General features: G+C 47.6%; 1 protein-coding gene and 1 pseudogene across 8 annotated transcripts in view; both read right to left on the reverse strand.

Annotated features, from left to right (window-relative positions):
- Window positions 1–6,044: 6,044 nt before the first annotated feature.
- On the reverse strand, window positions 6,045–6,634 carry LOC126943254 (60S ribosomal protein L13-like; annotated as a pseudogene).
- A 4,337-nt stretch (window positions 6,635–10,971) lies between these two features.
- The window catches only part of LOC126943210 (zinc finger and SCAN domain-containing protein 5A), a 93,347-nt gene continuing 86,255 nt past the window's right edge, over window positions 10,972–18,063 (reverse strand). For 2 of the 8 annotated variants that reach the window (XM_050771742.1, XM_050771739.1), the window contains exons 3-6: window positions 14,312–14,697; window positions 13,273–13,476; window positions 12,263–12,413; window positions 10,972–11,994 (exon numbers count right to left, since the gene is read on the reverse strand). In XM_050771742.1, coding sequence (XP_050627699.1) covers window positions 11,246–11,994; window positions 12,263–12,413; window positions 13,273–13,476; window positions 14,312–14,695 — 1,488 coding nt within the window. In that variant the 5' untranslated portion in view covers window positions 14,696–14,697 and the 3' untranslated portion in view covers window positions 10,972–11,245. Of the gene's footprint in view, window positions 11,998–12,262; window positions 12,414–13,272; window positions 13,477–14,311; window positions 14,823–18,063 lie in introns of all 8 variants that reach the window. The other 6 variants (XM_050771738.1, XM_050771735.1, XM_050771741.1 and 3 more) reach the window with 3 other exon arrangements.

Raw genomic sequence — 18,063 nt, forward strand, 5'->3', positions numbered from 1 at the left:
CCTCGTCATCGGGTCTGCATCTTCTGCACCAAGAAAATGTGAATGATGACTTCTCACCAATGTTATCAGATGACATCTGACACACGAAGGGCGCCTGGCACACACAGGGGTGCCCTAGACAGGAATTCCCAGGATGTTTGTTTAATTTTTTTTCCTCCCCAGTGAATTCTGGTTTTTGTTTTATTATGTCTATTGTTATAGGCTTATTTTGGTTTGTGTTGCTGTTCTTTCAATAAACAAACATCTTATTAGTTTTCAATATTTTGTAACAAAAAACGGAGTCTCCTGAGTGACATGCTGTTACCCACCGTTTTGCTGTAAAGTACAATTGTCCAAGGAGGGTGTCCAGATGAAATACACAATATGCCTGGGAAAATGTGGGTTTCAGATAAAACATTTTTTTTAGTATCACCATGTTCTAAATTATTCGTTATTCTTCTCAAACTCAGCTTTTATTGGGTATCCTAAACAGTTTTCTTTTTTTTTTTTTCCCCTATTCTTTTTTTTTTGAGATGGGGTCTCCCTCTCTCAACCAGGCTGGATTGCAGTAGCAGGATCATCGCCCACTGCAGCCGTGACCTTCCAGGCTAAAGCAATCCTCCCGTCTAAGCCTCCCAAGTAGCTGGGACTGCAGGATCATACCACCACTTCGGCTAATTTTCGTGTTTTTTGTGGAGATGAAGATTTGCCTTGTTGCCCAGGGTGGTCTTGAACTCCTGAGTACAGGTGATCCACCTGCCTTGGCCTCTTTAAATGCTGGCATTACAGGCATGAGCTGCTGTGCCCTGTATAGTTTTTATTAGACTTTATTATAATTATGATATTCAAATTTTTTGAAATTTTTTTGTAGTGATGGGATTTTTTGTTGCCCAGGCTGATGTGGTGTGAGCCACCACACCTGGCTCTAGACTTTCTTTTTCAGAGCTGTTTTAGGTTCACAGGGAAATTCAGTGGACAGCACAGAGTTCCCCTAGACTCCCTCCCCACACAGCACAGCCTCTCCCCGCCCAGCATCCCCAGCAGAGCGGTGCATCTGTTCCATCAGTGAGCCTGCCCAGACACATCACCAGCACCCAGAGTCCATGGTGTCCATTAGGGCTCGCTCTGTGTGTCGTACATCCTGTGGGTTTGGACAAAGGCCTCATGAGTATCCACCATTGGAGTATCATGGGGGCTATTTTCACTGCCCCTCGAATCTTCTCTGCTGTGCCTATTTATGTTGCTGGCCTGGATTGTGTATTTTTTGGTCTAAATTTGGCAATCTCTAAATTCCTGATTTGACTCTTGGACTACAGAGGCATTGGGAGTCTCTGGGGACCAGTTGGTCTTAGTGATAGTACCATATCCTGAAGGCTTTGTTGATCCAGAGATGGGTGGGCCCCAAACACAGAGCTTCTGATTTAGTAGGCTGGGGGTGGGGCTGGATTCATTTATTAAAGGCTACTTTTTTAAGACTTTGGTTCTTGTCATCTTAATTTAAAGGAATTTCATCAAGAGACACACAGCAAAGAGATGCAGCATAGAGCAACTGATTGCAAAGGAAATAGGGTATTTTGAAAGTTAAGTGCGGAATAGACAGGACATGCTGGGAGCAAGGATTCAGGGCTGGCTGCTCCTGAGGATGAGACAGCAAAGACCTGCTCAAGGGAGACTCCTCTTTATGGGAGTCTCGGATGATCACACACAAGGGGGTGGGAAGAGGTGTTACTAAGGAAGGAGACCACTACCCCTACTGCCGTCCTCCTCCCCCCACCTTGCCTAGTTCACAAGACAGGGGGAAAGAGAGAGAACAAAAAGTTATAAAGAAACAAAAGTAAGATAAATAGCCAGACAACCTTGGCACTGCCACACGGCCCTAGGAGTTAAAAAAAAGTAATAATAATTATTACATCAACCCTTGACCTAAACTACTTGTGTTATCTGTAAATTCCAGACACTGTATGAAAAAAGCATTGTAAAACTTTCTGTTCTGTTAGCTGATGCATGTAGCCCCCAGTCACGTTTCCCACGCTCGCTCGATTTGTCACAACCCTTTCACGTGGACCCCTTAGAGTTGTAAGTCTTTAAAAAGGCCAAGAATTTCTTTTTCCGGGAGCTTGGCTCTTAAGACGCGAGTCTGCCGATGCTCCCAGCCAAATAAAAAAGCTCTTCCTTCTTTAATCCGGTGTCTGAGGAGTTTTGTCTGCGGCGTGTCCTGCTACATTACTAGTAAGCTTGTTCTGGGTGGTCCTCTGGGCACACAGGGGGGCGTAGCTGTGCACATGTCTCTTTAGGATCTTAAGTCTCCATCCAGGAGTGTATTTTTACTACTATAATGAGCAAAGGGTCAGTTTGTGAACAGGTAAAATCAAAATGCTCATGCTCTCTACAGGGAAACTCTCTTTTGCAGATGGCTTTGTGTGAATGAATTCAATTAGAAAGTGAAGGCTGGGGCTTATTGTGTTGGCTGTACGGTCCCCACCGGCGCTGTGTTTGGAGGACACGGTCACCTTCTTGACTACCTATCCTGCCTCACCCAGGTCCCTTTAGGAGAAAGATTCCTTGAGGTAGAAACTTGAGTCTACCATCGAATGTACACAGACTCCCGTTTAATTCAAGAAGTGGACGTTGGGTGGGTAGTGGTTCTCCGTTTAGATGATTGAGTCCAACATCCTTCTCCAGACACAGAAAATGTGTTGCTGATACAACCTGCCCATTTAATTTAAATCATGGTTCTCTATGATCCATTCACCACATCCGACATTTCTTTAGAGCTTCATTTTCCAATTTTTCTACATGTTGGAGTCACTTGAGGAGTTTTTTCAATATTTTTTAAAAAGCAATGCCTGGGGTCCAACCCTGAGGCAATGATGTGATTGGCTGAGGATGTGGCCCCTGTGTTGAGAGTTTATAAAACTCCCCAGGTGATCGAACGTGTGACTGAGTCTGGCAGGTCAGTTTTCTGATTGTCTGGTCACTCCAATTCCTGTTCTCTCATGGGAATGAGTGAGTTCATTTCCATGGCGGGGTCATGCACCTCCATTCCCAGTCTAAAGAAGGTAGACTCCACTGCTGGCTCCTACCCGTCCTGGACAGGGATCCCTCCTGCTGTGGCTGGCTGCATGCACCACTCTAGGGACTGCCCCTCATGGCTAAGGATGTACCTGGCACTGGGTGGCCTTTGCACTGCTGCTCCTTATCCACCTATGTGCTCTGAGCTAAGAGCTTGATTTACCTGATGTCCTGACTGACGATGAAAACAAGATAACCACTGCAACCTCAAAAAAGCCCAGTGCAGCTGGGCGTGGTGGCTCATGCCTGTAATCCCAACTACTTGGGAGGCTGAGGCAGGAGAATCGCTTGAACCCGGGAGGGGGAGCTTGCAGTGAGCCAAGATCACGCCATTGCACTCCAGCCTGGGCGACAGAGTGAGACTCCGTCTCAAAAAAAAAAAAAAAAAAAAAAGAAGAAAAAAGAAATGTATTTAAAGCCGTAATGTGTCAGAATAAAGAGAAAGAGAAAGATAAAAAAGAAAAAAGTATGAAAAAATTAGTAGGACAAAGTCTTTGTTCTCATAAAACTTGCAGAATAAAGAACCAATGCTAAGGCAGGAAAAGAAGAGTGGGGCCAGGTTATCTGTATTATCTGCTTAATTGAAGTTCAGCTTACCAATCACAATGAGAGTTTAAGATAAAAAGAGGATAGGCCGGGCGCGGTGGCTCATGTTTGTAATCCCAGCACTTTGGGAGGCCAAGGCGGGCGGATTACGAGGTCAGGAGTTCGAGACCAGCCTGCCCAACATGGTGAAACCCTATCTGTACTAAAAATACCAAATTTAGCTGGGCGTGGTGACACATGCATGTAATCCCAGCTACTCAGGAGGCTGAGGCAGGAGAATCGCTTGGAGCCAGGAGGCAGAGGTTGCACTCCAGCCTGGGGGACAGAGCGAGACTGTCTCAGGAAAAAAAAAAAAAAAGATAAAAAGAGGTACAGAGTACAGTCCTAGCCTTCAAGAGGTTTCTGGTCCAATAAATAGACAGCTAACCCTACAATATGAGTCTGTTTCCGTGCAGATACATAAGACCCATACCTCTAGCTTGAGGTGGGTGCTCCTGGCATCAGGCTGTATGTGGTGTCGTAAAACTTTCTCCAACTGAGGATCTCTAAATCAGGTCCTCAGCCTAGAACTCTCAAGCTTCTGGTAACCTAGGCTGAGGGAGGCAGGAGACTGGGGAAATAGCAGAGATGTTGGTCAAAGGATACAAAATTTCAGTTAGACAGGAAAAGTGTTTAAGAAATCTATTGTACAGCATGGAGACTGCAGCCATTAGCAACGTATTGCATGTCTGAAAATTGCTAACATAGAATTTTCTTTCTTTCTTTTTTTTTTTTTTTTGAGACAGGAGTTTCGCCCTGCTGCCCAGGCTGGAGTGCAATGGCACGATCTCAGCTCACTGCATCCTACACCTTCTGGGTTCAAGCAATTCTCCCGCCTCAGACTCCTGAGTAGCTGGGATTACAGTCACGTGCCACCATGCCCGGCTACTTTTTGAATTTTTAGTAGAGACAGGGTTCACCATATCGGCCAGGCTGGTCTCGAACTACTGACCTCGTGATCCGCCCGCCTTGGCCTCCCAAAGTGCTGGGATTACAGGCGTGAGTCACCGTGCCCAGCCTTTTTTTTTTTTCTTTTTCTTTTTGTATGTTTTTGTAGAGATGGGGTTTCATCATGTTGCCCAGGCTGGTCTTTAACTCCTGAGCCCAACCTACCCACCTGCCTCAGCTTCTCAGAGTGCTGAGATTATAGGCATGAGCTACCGCATTCGGCGCTATGGGCTATTTTCAAGGTATCTTCTGAGAAAATGTTAAATAGAAGTCAGAAAGCTACTCTGTGAAGGCAGAGGCATTCGCTGGAGCTGTGAGTGAGGTACCTGCAATGTCTAGATTCTAATTTTAGGAGTCGGCAACGTCAACCCAATTCTACCTGTCAGACCAATTCAACAATTCAAATAGCGGCAGCTCCACCTACTAGTACAACGGGTCAAGTTTTCACGTTTCACATGTGCCTACAGGATGGGACTTGGCAGGCTTGAGTTGAGATTTATGCTTGTTTCCATTTAGCTTTGGATAATTGTGAAAACCAAGTCATTTCAATCATTTTGTGCAAACATCGTTGTGTGTAAAAACGGTATCCACGTTTTGTCTTTGAAACGGTCCCCGCCCTCCGCTCGTTATTGTATTGAGAATGAAATGAGAGGACATATTTGGCACCTGGAGATGATTGGCTATTACAGTCGTGCACCATAAGGGTAAATGGTTCCATTGTTTGATGAGCCGTCCTGGCGCTGGGTGGATCAGCCACTTCTAAACAGATAAGGAATGGCTAGAAAGCTCTTGTGCCAAACCAACTTGAAGCATACTCACCCACACGGAATCCCTCCACGTTTATTTTAATTAATTAATTAATTAATTTACCCACACGGAATCCCTCTACGTTTATTTTAATTAATTAATTAGTTTATTTATTTGAGACGGAGTCTTGCTCTGTCGCCCAGGCTGGAGTGCAGTGGTGCGACCTTGGGTCACTGCAAGCTCCACCTCCCAGGTTCGTGCCATTCTCCTGCCTCAGCCTCCCGAGGAGCCGGGATTACAGGCGCCCGCCGCCACGCCCGGCTAATTTGTGTATTTTAGTAGAGACAGGGAGGGTTTCACTGTGTTGCCCAGGCTGGTCTTGAACATCCTGAGCTCAGGCAATCCACCCGCCTCGGCCTCCCAAAGTGATAGGATTACAGGCGTGAGCCACCGTGCGGGGCAAATCCCTCTACTTTTCTTTTTCTTTCTTAAAAAACAAAAACAAAAACAAAAGAAAACAAAAACGACCAACAGTGCTTTAACACGAAAGTAAGGCATAATCCAGGGCTTGGACTGTCTTTCAAGAAAACCCCAAACGCCCTGCCAGGAAGTCACAGCCACGAAGCCCCATCCCAGGCCCCGCTGCTCCTGGGAAACACATCACGTGGAGACCCAGCATAACTGCTGACTGATTGCAAGTTCCCAGGAGGGCTTTATTTTTCCTTTTCAACGTCTTGTTCTGCAGCTTCCTTGGCTCTTTTTTGCCGGGATGCCGAAGAGCCGGGCGTTGGCACGGGCCACGCGGAGACTAGCGAAGGCTTCGAAATTCTTCTCCTCAGTGATGACTCGAGCTTTCTCCTTATGGGCATTCGGGATGGGCATGACCGGTCCTCTCAGCTGAGTGGCCTGTTTCAGTTCTTCAGCGGAACTGTCTCCCTTCTTGGGCGCCGAGGGCTTCCTGGGGAAGCGGATAAGGTTGGAGCGGGGCTCCTCCAGCCGCTGCGTGTTGGCCTGCAGGGACTCCGCCTCCTCCGATCCACAGAAACGCCGGTGGTCCGGGCCACCTTCTTGTGCGTGCCGGCCACTCTGAGCTCCTCTAGGCGGCAGCCGCAGCCAAGCGCACCTTCGCGTGGTAGCAGCGCACGTTGCGCCGGATCGGGGCGGGGCGAGGCTGCACGCCTTGGCGTGTCCGGCCTGGCGCCTGCGTCTCTTCCGGCAGGCTGGTGGAACCACGTGGCCAGGCGCCGCTGCAGCCCTTGTGGAAATGGGGCTTCGAGATCATGTCATTCCGGCTGGGCGCCATGGCTGCCTGCGGCCCTGCGGCTGCAGACGGGAGGGGAGCCAGTGAGGGGCCGGGACCCAGCAGGCCTCCGCCCTGAACCCTCCAGCCTGGGCCGGGGGCTGCGCCTAGAGCCCGGGCCCAGTCCAACGTTGTCTGCGAAGAAGGAGCCCTTCCATGCCTGCCGTGGCTTCAGCGTCAGGCCGATGGCGCTGGATGGAGCCCGAAGGCCAAGACCCCAAATCCCTCTGCTTTTCTAAGAAATCGCCCTACTGTCTTCTCTCTTTTTTTTTTTTTTTTTTTTTTTTTTTTTGGACGATCTGCAACTTGTTTTCACACCTGATTAAAAAAAAATTACTACTGTTCTCCCCAAGATTTCCCTTTGATACAGTAGGTGAACAAAATAGATTTTTTTTCCCCCCCGGCAAATACCAGCAGACACTTCCTGGCACCCCACACTGTATTGGCATGGGTGTTAACAGTCCCAGGTCAGATGTGCAGCGTTTCAGGTGGGATACACTGCAACAAGGATCTAACTGCGGAGTCATCCTCAGAATCCCATTCAGTCACGGGGCTGCCCTTCTAAGCTGGCAGAAAAGGAACCCGGGTCAGGCACCGTAAACACACACGGTAACTCACACCTGTAATCCCAGCACTCTGGGAGGTTGAGGGAGGAGGATTGATCAAGCCCAGGAGTTGGAGACCCGCCTGGGCAACATAGTGAGACCCCGACTCTATAAATAATTTAAAAATTAGCTGGGTGTGGTGGCACACACCTGTAGTCCCAGCTACTTGGGAGGCTGAGGCAGGATACTCGCTTAAGCCCAGCTTCCCAGCTCCTTTTTCTGGGAAGACAGAAAGCTAGAATCAACTCCAACCATGTTGACCCGCCCAGCCTCCAAGATCCCAGGGATCATGCCAGGGGAGCTGCTGTCTTCCTCCTTCTTCCCATGGCCGTGCCACAGCCTCCCTCCCCACCTGATGTCCCATCAGCAAGGTCGGAGTCTGAAAGCCACCAGGTGGGCCAGGTTGGCTGGTGCAGATTTAGCTCCAGCTTGGGAGGATTAGGCAGTGCTGCATTGTTGTTTCTCTGCCAAAAAAGGCACCTTCTAAATTCAACTCAAAGTCATCTCTAGCACATGGCTTTTTGGGGTTGCAGTGGGTATCTTGGCTTGGAGCATCCACCAGAGCACGTAGGCGGCTGAGGAGCGGTAGTGCGAAGGCAGCCCAAGGTCAGGTGTGCCCTTAGCCATGAGGGGCAGTCCCTGGAGTGGTTCAGGCAGCCAGATATGGCAGGAGAGACACCCATCCAGGGTTGGTCAGTGCAGTCTACCTTCTTATTTTCTATATATATATATTTTTTTGACAGAGTCTTGCTCTGTTACCAGGCTGGAGTACAGCGGTGTGATCTCGGCTCACTGCAACCTCCGCCTCCTGGGTTCAAGTGATTCTCCTTCCTCAGCCTCCTGCATAGCTGGGACTACAGGTACACACCACCACACCTGGCTAGTTTTTGTATTTTTAGTAGAGACGGGGTTTCACCATGTTGGCCAGGATGGTCTCGATCTCTTGACCTCGTGATCCACCCGCCCCGGCCTCCCAAAGTGCTGGGATTACAGGCATGAGCCACTGCGCCTGACTGAGTCTACCGTCTTTAGACTGGGAATAGAGGTGCATGATCCTGCCATGGAAATGAACTCACTCATCCCCATGAGAGGACAGGAATTGGAGTGTCCAGGCAATCAGAAAATCGGCCTGCCAGACCTCAGCCACATGTTAGATCACCTGGGGAGTTTTATAAACTCTCAACACAGGGGCCACATCCTCACCCAATCTTAGGGCTGGACCCCAGGCATTGCTTTTTTAAAAAAAATATAAAAAACTCTTCAAGTGACTCCAATATGTAGCCAAATTAGAAAATGAAGCTCTAAAGAAACATTGAAGTCATTAATGGATCATAGAGCACCATGATTGAAATTAAATGGGCAGGTAGTATCATCAAAACATTTTCTACATCTGGTGAAGAAGGTCGAACCCAATCACCAAAAGAGAGAACCACCACCCACGCCTACCTCCACTTCTTGAATGAAAGGAGAGTCCATGTACATTTTATGGTGGATTCTAGGCCCCTGCCTCAAAGAATGCTACTCTGAAAGGGACCTGGGTGAGGCAGGATAGGCAGTCAAGGAAATGACCACGTCCTTAGGATGCTGCACGCGTGGTGACTATACAGTGAAAAAAATAAGCCTCAGCGTTCACACTGGATTTGAGTTCATTCAAGCAAAGCCATCTCCTGTAAGGAATTTCTGAGAGCCTGCACACTTTGATCTTACCCATTCACACACTGACACTTTGCTTGTTATGATAGTAAAAACCACACCCCTGGGTGGAGACTAAAGACGCTAATGAGACGTGTGCACAGCTACTGCACCTGTGTGCCCAGAGGACCACCCCGAACGTGCTTACTAGTAACACCTCATCCCACCCCACTAGGTGTAGTCATCCGAGACTCCCATAAAGACAGCAGGTCTTCGCTGTCTCATCCTCAGGAGCAGCCAGCCCTGAATCCTTGCTCCCAGCATGTCCTGTCTATTCCGCACTTAACTTTCAAAATGCCCTATTTCCTTTGCAATCAGTTGCTGTATGCTGCATCTCTTTGCTGTGTATCTCTTGTTTAAATTCCTTTAAATTAAAATGACAAGAACCAAAGTCTTACAAAAGTGGCCTTTAATAAATGAATCCAGCCTATTCAGGAAGGGACCTTTCCAGACCTCTGCAGATTGCAGGACTCCGCCTGTCAGTTCAACCAGCCATCCATAAAATGTCCTCCCAAGACCAGCAGCATCAGCACCACCTAAAATGCACATTCTCAGGTGATCCCAAACAAGTAAAACCTGAGAAATTGTCACCAAGAGGATCCTAGGGAGACGTGACGACTCAAGGCGATGTGGTGTCCTGGATGGGGAGGAAGGAAGAGGAGGACATTGTGTAAACACTAAGGAGGCCTCAATAAAAAAACACTAAGTATGGCCCTTAGATCACGGCAATGTATTCAGTCAGTTCATCGCTTGTGGCAAATGTGCCATACTAATGAATCAGTCAGCAATGGGGGAAATGGCGTGGGGCATTAGGGAGCTCTATGGACTTTAGAAAGCTATTCTAAAATGAATTCTATGTTTTAATGCACACTCTCAGGCCCCATCCCCAGTCTACTCAATCAGAAACTCTGAATTTGGGGCCCACCCACCTGTGGATTAACCACGCCTTCAGGGGATGGGAATATCACTAAGACCAACTAGTCCCCAGAGACTCCGAATGCCTCTGTAGTCCAAGAGTCACATTGGGGATTTAGAAATTGCCAACTTTAGGCCACAAAATACACCATCTGGGGCAGGGAGATACACAGGCAGAGCAGAGAGGATTCAGGGGGCAGTGAAAATATGCCCCATGATACTCCAGTGGTGGATCCTCATGAGGCCTTTGTCCAAACCCACAGGATGTACGACACACAGAGCGAGCCCTAATGGACACCATGGACTCTGGGTGCTGGTGATGTGTCTGGGCAGGCTCACTGATGGAACAGGTGCACCGCTCTGCTGGGGATGCTGGGCGGGGAGAGGCTGTGCCGTGTGGGGAGGGAGTCTAGGGGAAATCTGTGCTGTCCACTGAATTTCCCTGTGAACCTAAAACAGCTCTGAAAAAGAAAGTCTAGAGTCAGGTGTGGTGGCTCACACCACACCAGCCTGGGCAACAAGAAATCCCATCACTACAAAAAATTATTTCCAAAAATTTGAATATAATAATTATATTAAAGTCTAATAAAAATACAGGGTACAGTGGCTCATGCCTGTAATACCAGCACTTAAAGAAGCCAAGGCAGATGGATCACTTGTACTTATGAGTTCAAGACCAGCCCGGGCAACATGGCAAAACTCCATCTCTACAAAAAAACACAATAATTAGCTAAGTTGGTGGCATGCTCCTGTAGTCTCAGCTGCTCGGGAGGCTTAGACAGGAGGATTGCTTGAGCCTGGAAGGTTGTGGCTGCAGTGAGCGGTGATTGCGCCACTGAACCTCAGCCTGGGTGACAGAGGGAGACGCCATCTCAAAAAAAAAAAAAAAAAAAAAGAAAAGAAAAAAAAAAAAAAAAGAAAACGAAAACTCTACAGGATACCCAATAAAAGCTGAGTTTCAGATAACGAATAATTTAGAACATGCTGATACTAAAGAAAATTGTTTATCTGAAACTCAAATTTCACCAGGCATTATGTATTTTATATGGCCACCCTCCTTGGACAATTTTACTTTACAACAAAACAGTGGGTAACCCCATGTCAATCAGGAAACTCAGTTTTTTGTTATACAATATTGAAAACTAATAAGATGATCGTTTATTGAAAGAACAGCAACAGAAACCAAAATAAACCTATAGGAAAACAATGGACATAATGAAACAGAAAACAAAGCTCAGTGGGGAGGATACATATTTACTCAAAACATCATGGCAATTCATATCTAGGGCACTCCCTCTGTGTGCCAGGCGCCCTTGCACGTGTCAAATGTACTCTGGTAACATCAGTGAAAAATCATCATTCACTTCTTCTTGGTGCAGAAGGCATAGACCGGATTATGCAATCAATGAGAAGTGGCTTCTGGATGTGTTTTCTGGTGGCGTCTTAACAATTTCAGCCGACCGAAGGCTCTTGGACACTTGGAGCATTTATAGGGTTTCTCTCCAGAGTGGGTGCGCTGGTGCTCCTTCAGGCTCCCCCTGTAGGTGAAAACCTTCTTGCAGTCTTTACATTCGAAGGGCTTCTCCCCTGTGTGGCTTCTCTTGTGACACTTCAGGTAGGACTTCTGGGTGAACTGCTTCTGGCAGACGTCACACGTGTAGGGCCTCTCGCCGGTGTGGGTTCGCTGGTGAAATTGGAGGCTAATGAGCTGCATGAAACGCTTCCCACAGAGATTACATTGAAAGAGTCTCTCTCCTGTGTGTGATCTCTTGTGGATGACTAGCTTGGAATTACAGGTAAACCTCTTATCGCACACGTCACATGCAAAGGGCGGCAGTGCCTTGGCTTCTTGGCCATCGGGGTGACTGACTGGGCTCGCAGGGCCTGGGGAATGAATTGAATTCATCCCAGCTTGTCCCGGGGATTCTCTGTTGCCCACAGGTGTGGCTTCTCCTTGAGGTTCTTCTTGGGAAATGGAGGAGGCGTCCCGTTTGCTTCTTTTGGGACCTCTGAGATTCGGAGTGTCTCCTCTGTTCCCACTGTGAGTCGAAGCTTCTCTCTCCACAACGCAGGCAGAAGGTGTGTCGGCATCCACATTTTCCACAGAGGCTCTTTTTGGGGGTTCCTTCTCCTCCTTTGCTCTCACCAGATCTGCTGGAAGAAGGGATTCCACACACAACAGTTAATAAAGCGCATTTTCAATACACCAAACTCATTGCAACCAAACACTGATGTTGGCTGACAACTTCCCCTCAACCTCAAGCCTAAGACATTGGACCACAGGTCTCTGGCAAGTGGAGGATGGGGAGGCTTTGGCAGCTGAGTGCCAACTTCCCCAAGGGATGATAATGCTGGGCCCCCAGCCCTGCACCCCAGAAGAGAGGGACTAACCCCTGTGGATCCAAGTCTTCATACTCACTGGGACGCTTTGGAAGCTGAGGCTCTGGGGATGTAAGTCCTGGGTTCTCTTCCCTGTTTTCCTTCAGATCCTTCTCCAAGGTCAGCTTGGGTCCCGGAGACTTTGGGTCACCTTTTACGTCAATACTCTTGTGTAGCAGATAGTCCTCTCCCTGAAGATGAAAAACCAAGGGCAATGACTCCATGTCTACACCGGTGGAAGCACAGACATGTCTGTCCCCTCCTCACTGGATACACCAGACTTCCTATGGACCACCCCATCACCCCAAGTAAACATCACCACCTCACGTCTGAGTCTGTCCCTAATCTGCACCCTCCATATTCTAAATCAGCTCCTGTGCCTGGTGGTTTTCACTCTTTGGTTCTCTGAGCATATTTCTTCCCGCTGTGCCAACGTCTTCCTGCCCCTGAGGCTGGAAGGAGCATGACTCTAGGTGGAGGCCCCTCACCTGTGGCACCATTGGCATTGCGGCTGCGTCACCCTCCTGGAGGGGGCGCTCCTGTGCAGAGCAGAGGCCCCGCCTCCACCCTCTAGATGCTACTAACACCCCACCACCCCCGAGAATGCCAAACAAGAACGTCTCCAGACATGGCCATGTGTCCGGAAAGGCATAATCACCCCAGCTGAGAAACATTCCTTAAATTAAGAAATTGACAATCGGTAGCAAATGGTTTCCTTGCTGATTTGTTACATGGAATGTCTTTGAGGTAACTGGCTATGGGGAAGGGATCTTCAGTTCATCCATCTGTGCCAACTGCCTCCCTCACTTCACTGAGACCATTTCTTACCCCCCACCCTAAATGCTAAAAGCTCTCATGGTGGACAGAAAAGTAGATGAGGCTTCCCTCTCTGAGATGGCTCAGGAATGAATGTCTGGGGATGTACCATCTCCATGGGGAATGGTTCTAATTTTCTCCTGTGCTAAATCTGTCAATCAGTCCAGTGGACACACGATTTCTTCCTGATCCTTCTCCCACCTCTGCCCAGACACCAAGACCTCACACACTCACCTGCCTCCTGAACAGCGCAGGGACCCTGGGCAGGGTCTGCAGCTCTCGGCGGGCCTGGCCTTCCCCCGGACGTGTCTGGTTCACAGAGGAGGCCCGCTGGCTGGACATGTCCCTCGGATCATCCCTGACACTGGCAGGGCCTTCAGCCATCTCAACATCTGAGTCCTGTACAATATATTCCTTTCCGTGGAAGGTGACTACAGACTGTAGAGAGAGAGAAAAAAATCAGACTCACTATGAGAACCTGAAAGTAGCTCTTATATTCCCTGGGTCCTGCCATAATGCTCAAACTTTACTGTAATTAATGTTCAAATCTGCCTTCCCGATGCAGAGTCAGCTCTGTGGACACAGCAATCCTGTCTGAATTTTCTCCTCTCTGGACTCCAGCACCTGCCTGCACCTGGAATTTTCTAGATAAGTACACAAATATGGGTCCTTTAGATGAAAGAGTCTCTAAACCAAAGAGAAGAGAAGGAGAAATATTCTGGGTGAATCCAACTCAACTGGCCAATGGCAGCTCACCTTGTGTTGGAACTTAGGGGCTCATGTGGGGACCTGGAGGCAGATCCCTGGATCTCTGATACCAACCACTTTCCTTGCCTCAGGATGGGACTTTTGGGCCCCCCTTCAGTTCACCCTAATGCCTCCTTCCCTACATTCCATCAGGTGTAATATTTTACCAACGTCTTTCTTCCATGTTGGCCTCACACAGTGTGTAGATCCCTGTATCCCCTCTGCCTGTCCATCTTCTAGGCTAGTAATTGGCCATCTCAGCACAGCTGATATTTGAATCTGGATGATTATTTGTCAGGGGGGTTGTCCTGAGCTTTGGAGAATGCTTAGCAGCATCTCCTGTCCTCCCCGTTGTGACAAGCAAAAACTGTCCCCAGACACTGCCATGTGCCCCTGATGTGCAAACTCTCCTCTACTTGGAAGCCCTGACCTAGAGCAGCCCCTCGGGTCCTCTCCAGTCCAGGTGCACCGTGCAGCCCCCATCCCAGCTCCCCTTCCCTGAGCCAATCAGGAGGGTTCCACTCACCCATTTCTTGGGTCTTCTGTTATTTCGTAGCAGGTCCTCCAGGTCTTTGCAGCTCTGCACGCCGTTCATCATGACTAAGACCTGGAGCTCCTGGGGCATGGAGATCATGAACTGCTCCATCACCAGCATGTCCAGGATCTGCTCTTTGGTGTGGAGGTCGGGCCTCAGCCACAGATGGCACAGCTCAGTGAGTTTCCTCAGAGCCTGGATGGGGTCCGACTCCTTCGGGCAGGTGAACATCCTGAAGTTCACGTGAGAAATCTCAGGGTCCACGTTGTGATTTCCAAGTTGAGTTTCTGAGGATGCCATAGACCGTGGCAGCTCCAACCCAGGTCTGTTGCAGGGTTCTCTCTGACGCCATGAGGATGTGCAATTTGCAGCCATATCTAGTGGAGAATTTTTTAATCAGTCTCTGAGAAAGCTCTTCCAGTAGCTGGTATCTAATTGATACCTATCTACACAGGCTTCCTCTGGTTTTCCTCAGTAACAGATTCACTGTTCGTTCAGAAGTCTAGGGGGGAAAAAGCATGAGCCTGATTAGTTTAAGTTTCTACTCCATCCGCCCCTCCCTTCAAAATCCCTCATCCTGGATGCCACTTCTTCAGCAGCATCGAATTCAACACAGTGGAAATCTTCCAGTGTCTATACTTGACTACATATTGTGGTTTAAAATCTTAATGCCCCCTGGATTCTGATTTGTAGGAAATCACTGTGCAGAGGTTGAATCAGTTTTCCTGTCAATTGGAACAACACGGTTCTTGACTATAAATTAAATAGGACAGTTAAGTGAAGCTCCTAAAATCTGATGTAACAATAAAGTAAGCCCTTTATGTTTTCTCATCAGGACAAGATCCAAAGCAAAGCCCTTAGTCATAGTTATGCAAAAAGATAGAGAAAAAGAGTTAGAACGTAATATTTTCCCCCAACATATATTCTTGTTCACCCCAGAACATTTACTTGCTCCAGGGAAAGGACAGCACTAAAGAATCTTATGAGGATTAAGCTCCCACAGATATTTTGTTATTTTGGTAAAATGCACATTCATACATTTCATCATTTTTACCCTCTTCAAGTGCACAATTTCATGGCACTAAGACATGTACCATGCTGTGCAACCATCACCACCGTCTAGTTCCAGAATTATCTCATCACCCCAAAAGGAACCCCGTCTCTATCAGTAATCACCCCCTGCCCACCCACCCCAGCCTCTGGAAATCACTAATCTACCTTCTCTCTCTAAGGGTTTCTCTATTCTTAGTCTCATCCCAGAAGACAGATTTAAAGTCTAGTGCTCTATGATATTTTAAAGTGGGTTCATACAATAATAAGGTTTTTCAAAGTTAATTGCTAAACCTAGCTTTATTAGGCAGGAGCCACTGAGTGATACTCTCCAGGCATCAATTATTGTCCAAGTTCAACAGCTATGAGAACGCTTCATCTCAGATGAAGACATGTGAATGGCCAGCAGGTCTAGGAAAAGGTGCTCATCATCATTCATCATCAGGGACATGCAAATCCAAACCACAAGGCTCCCCTCACGCCTGCTAGAGGGGCTGTTCCCAAAAAGACACATGGATCGAGTGTTGGTGAGGATTTGGAGGAGAGGGATCCTCTGTGCCCTGTTATGGGATGTAAATCAGGGCAGCCGATATGGGAGACAGTACAGAAACTCCTCAGAAAATTAAAAGTACAACAACTGCATGATCTGGCAATCCTGCTCCAGGACCCGTATGCAGAGGAAAGGAAGTCAGGACGTGGACTCCAAAACAGTGAAACACTGGATGAGACAGAGGGACGGAAGGTTGAAAAACTACCTATTGGTTGCTATCCTCACATCCTGGGTGACAGGTTGAGTCATACCCCAAACCTCAGCACCACTCAATATACTCATGTAACGAACCTGCACAGGTACCTACCGAATCTAAAATAAAAGTTCAAATTATAAAAAAATTTTAAACGGAAGTAAATATCATAAATAATAATTAAAAACCCGGTGGAACTCATAGTAGCAGTGAGTAGAATGTGGTTACCAGGGCTGGGGTGGGGGCTGGACAGATACAGGTCAAAGAGTACAAATTTCAGTTGAAGAAATCAATTCAACAAAGCAATTGTCCAACATGGTGAAAAAAAGTAGACTTAAGTATTCTCAAAAGCAAAAATGGTTAGTACATGAGGTAGGGCATATGAATATTAGCTTAATTTAGCCATTTTGCAATGTTTATGATACTACAAAGTACATTATGCTATATGCCATAAATATATACAATTTCTAGTTTTCAATTGGAAGCAAATTAATTTTTATTGAAAAAGCATACAGATATGAGAGAGGAAAGGGAGCCCGAAATTCTGGAACTAAAAGTGATTTTGCCACAGGGCGCCTGCTGCTGCTCAGGGAGGCGGGAGGATCACTTGAGCCCGTGTTTGGTAACAGCCTGGGCAACATAGTGAGATCCTGTCTCTTAAAAAAAAGTGGTTTCATGTTCCTAGAAACCACTTTGTATTTGATCTCAGTTCATTTCCCGTTAAAGCAAGAAACAAGACACAGGAAAAAATAAAGGCAGGTACAGGAGTTAGTATCCAGTTCTGGGAGTATATACCACATGGGCCACCCAGGTAGGGACACTTAGCTCAGATTCTCACTGGCCTAGTAGGTTGATGCTCCTTCATCAATGGCTTGATTTTACCCTGCGCAAAGGGAAAATCCAGCAACGCTTTTTAAGAAGGGTGTGTGGGAGGCAAGGTGGCTCACACCTGTAATTCCAACACTTTGGAAGACCGAGACGGGAGCATGGTGGAGCCCAGGAGTCCAGGACCAGACTGGGCAACGCACCGAGACCCCATCTCTGCAAAATAAATAAATAAATAATTTATCCGATCGTTGTGGCATATGACTGTAGTCCCAGCTACTCGGGAGGTGGAGGTGGGCAGATCGCTTGAGCCCAGGAATTCCAGGCTAGTCTGGAATTCTAGCGAGACCCTGTCTCTAAAAGAAAATGAAATAAAATATAACCTAACTATGATGAGAAAGTTATCATTATTCCCAGTTTACAGAAGCATTGCATAACGAGTCAGAGTTAACCATGGGGTGCAAAGGAGATCCGCTGCCTGCACAAAGTCTCCGAGCAAATGCATGAGAAAATACACCCAAACTTTCTGAAACCAACCCCCGCGCACGCCAGCTCCTAAACCCCACAGACATACGCCCGCTGGACACTTACCTCCTTTCCGGCTTCCGCCGCCAACCTCCTCGCTCTGGGATGCGCTCTCCAACTGGCCTGGAGCTGAACTGCGTCAATTTATGGAGAAGTCAAGGGACTGAGGCCCCGTTTCCGGTTCCCTGCGCCGCCCCATGATTGGTTTAGGGCCATAGAGTCCATTGTACGTAAGCAGCGTTGATTACATTTGCCACTGAAACCCCGCCCACAGGAAATTAATGTATTAAACATGCCTACTGTGCAAAGAACACAGGTTTTCCCGCTCTACTGAGCTGTCATATTGCTGAGGTATTTGGAGGCCCCAGAAAATACAGATCCGCACGTGGTAACCACTTTGGGTCCCCTCATGCCACAGAGAGTAATATCCTAACAAGTAAAAAACATGTTAAGAGCTGGTGGATTAATATCAAACCAGTGATTTGATCTAGTTTGAGCAAAGCTTTCACATGCGAATGTCAAGATACTGAAAAAAAAGAGACAGTCTTTGTTGATACATAATGAATATTGGTGATAATTTTTCACTTTTTAAAAAAGAAT

Source organism: Macaca thibetana, chromosome 19, assembly GCF_024542745.1.
Source record: "Macaca thibetana thibetana isolate TM-01 chromosome 19, ASM2454274v1, whole genome shotgun sequence".
Taxonomy (NCBI): domain Eukaryota; kingdom Metazoa; phylum Chordata; class Mammalia; order Primates; family Cercopithecidae; genus Macaca; species Macaca thibetana.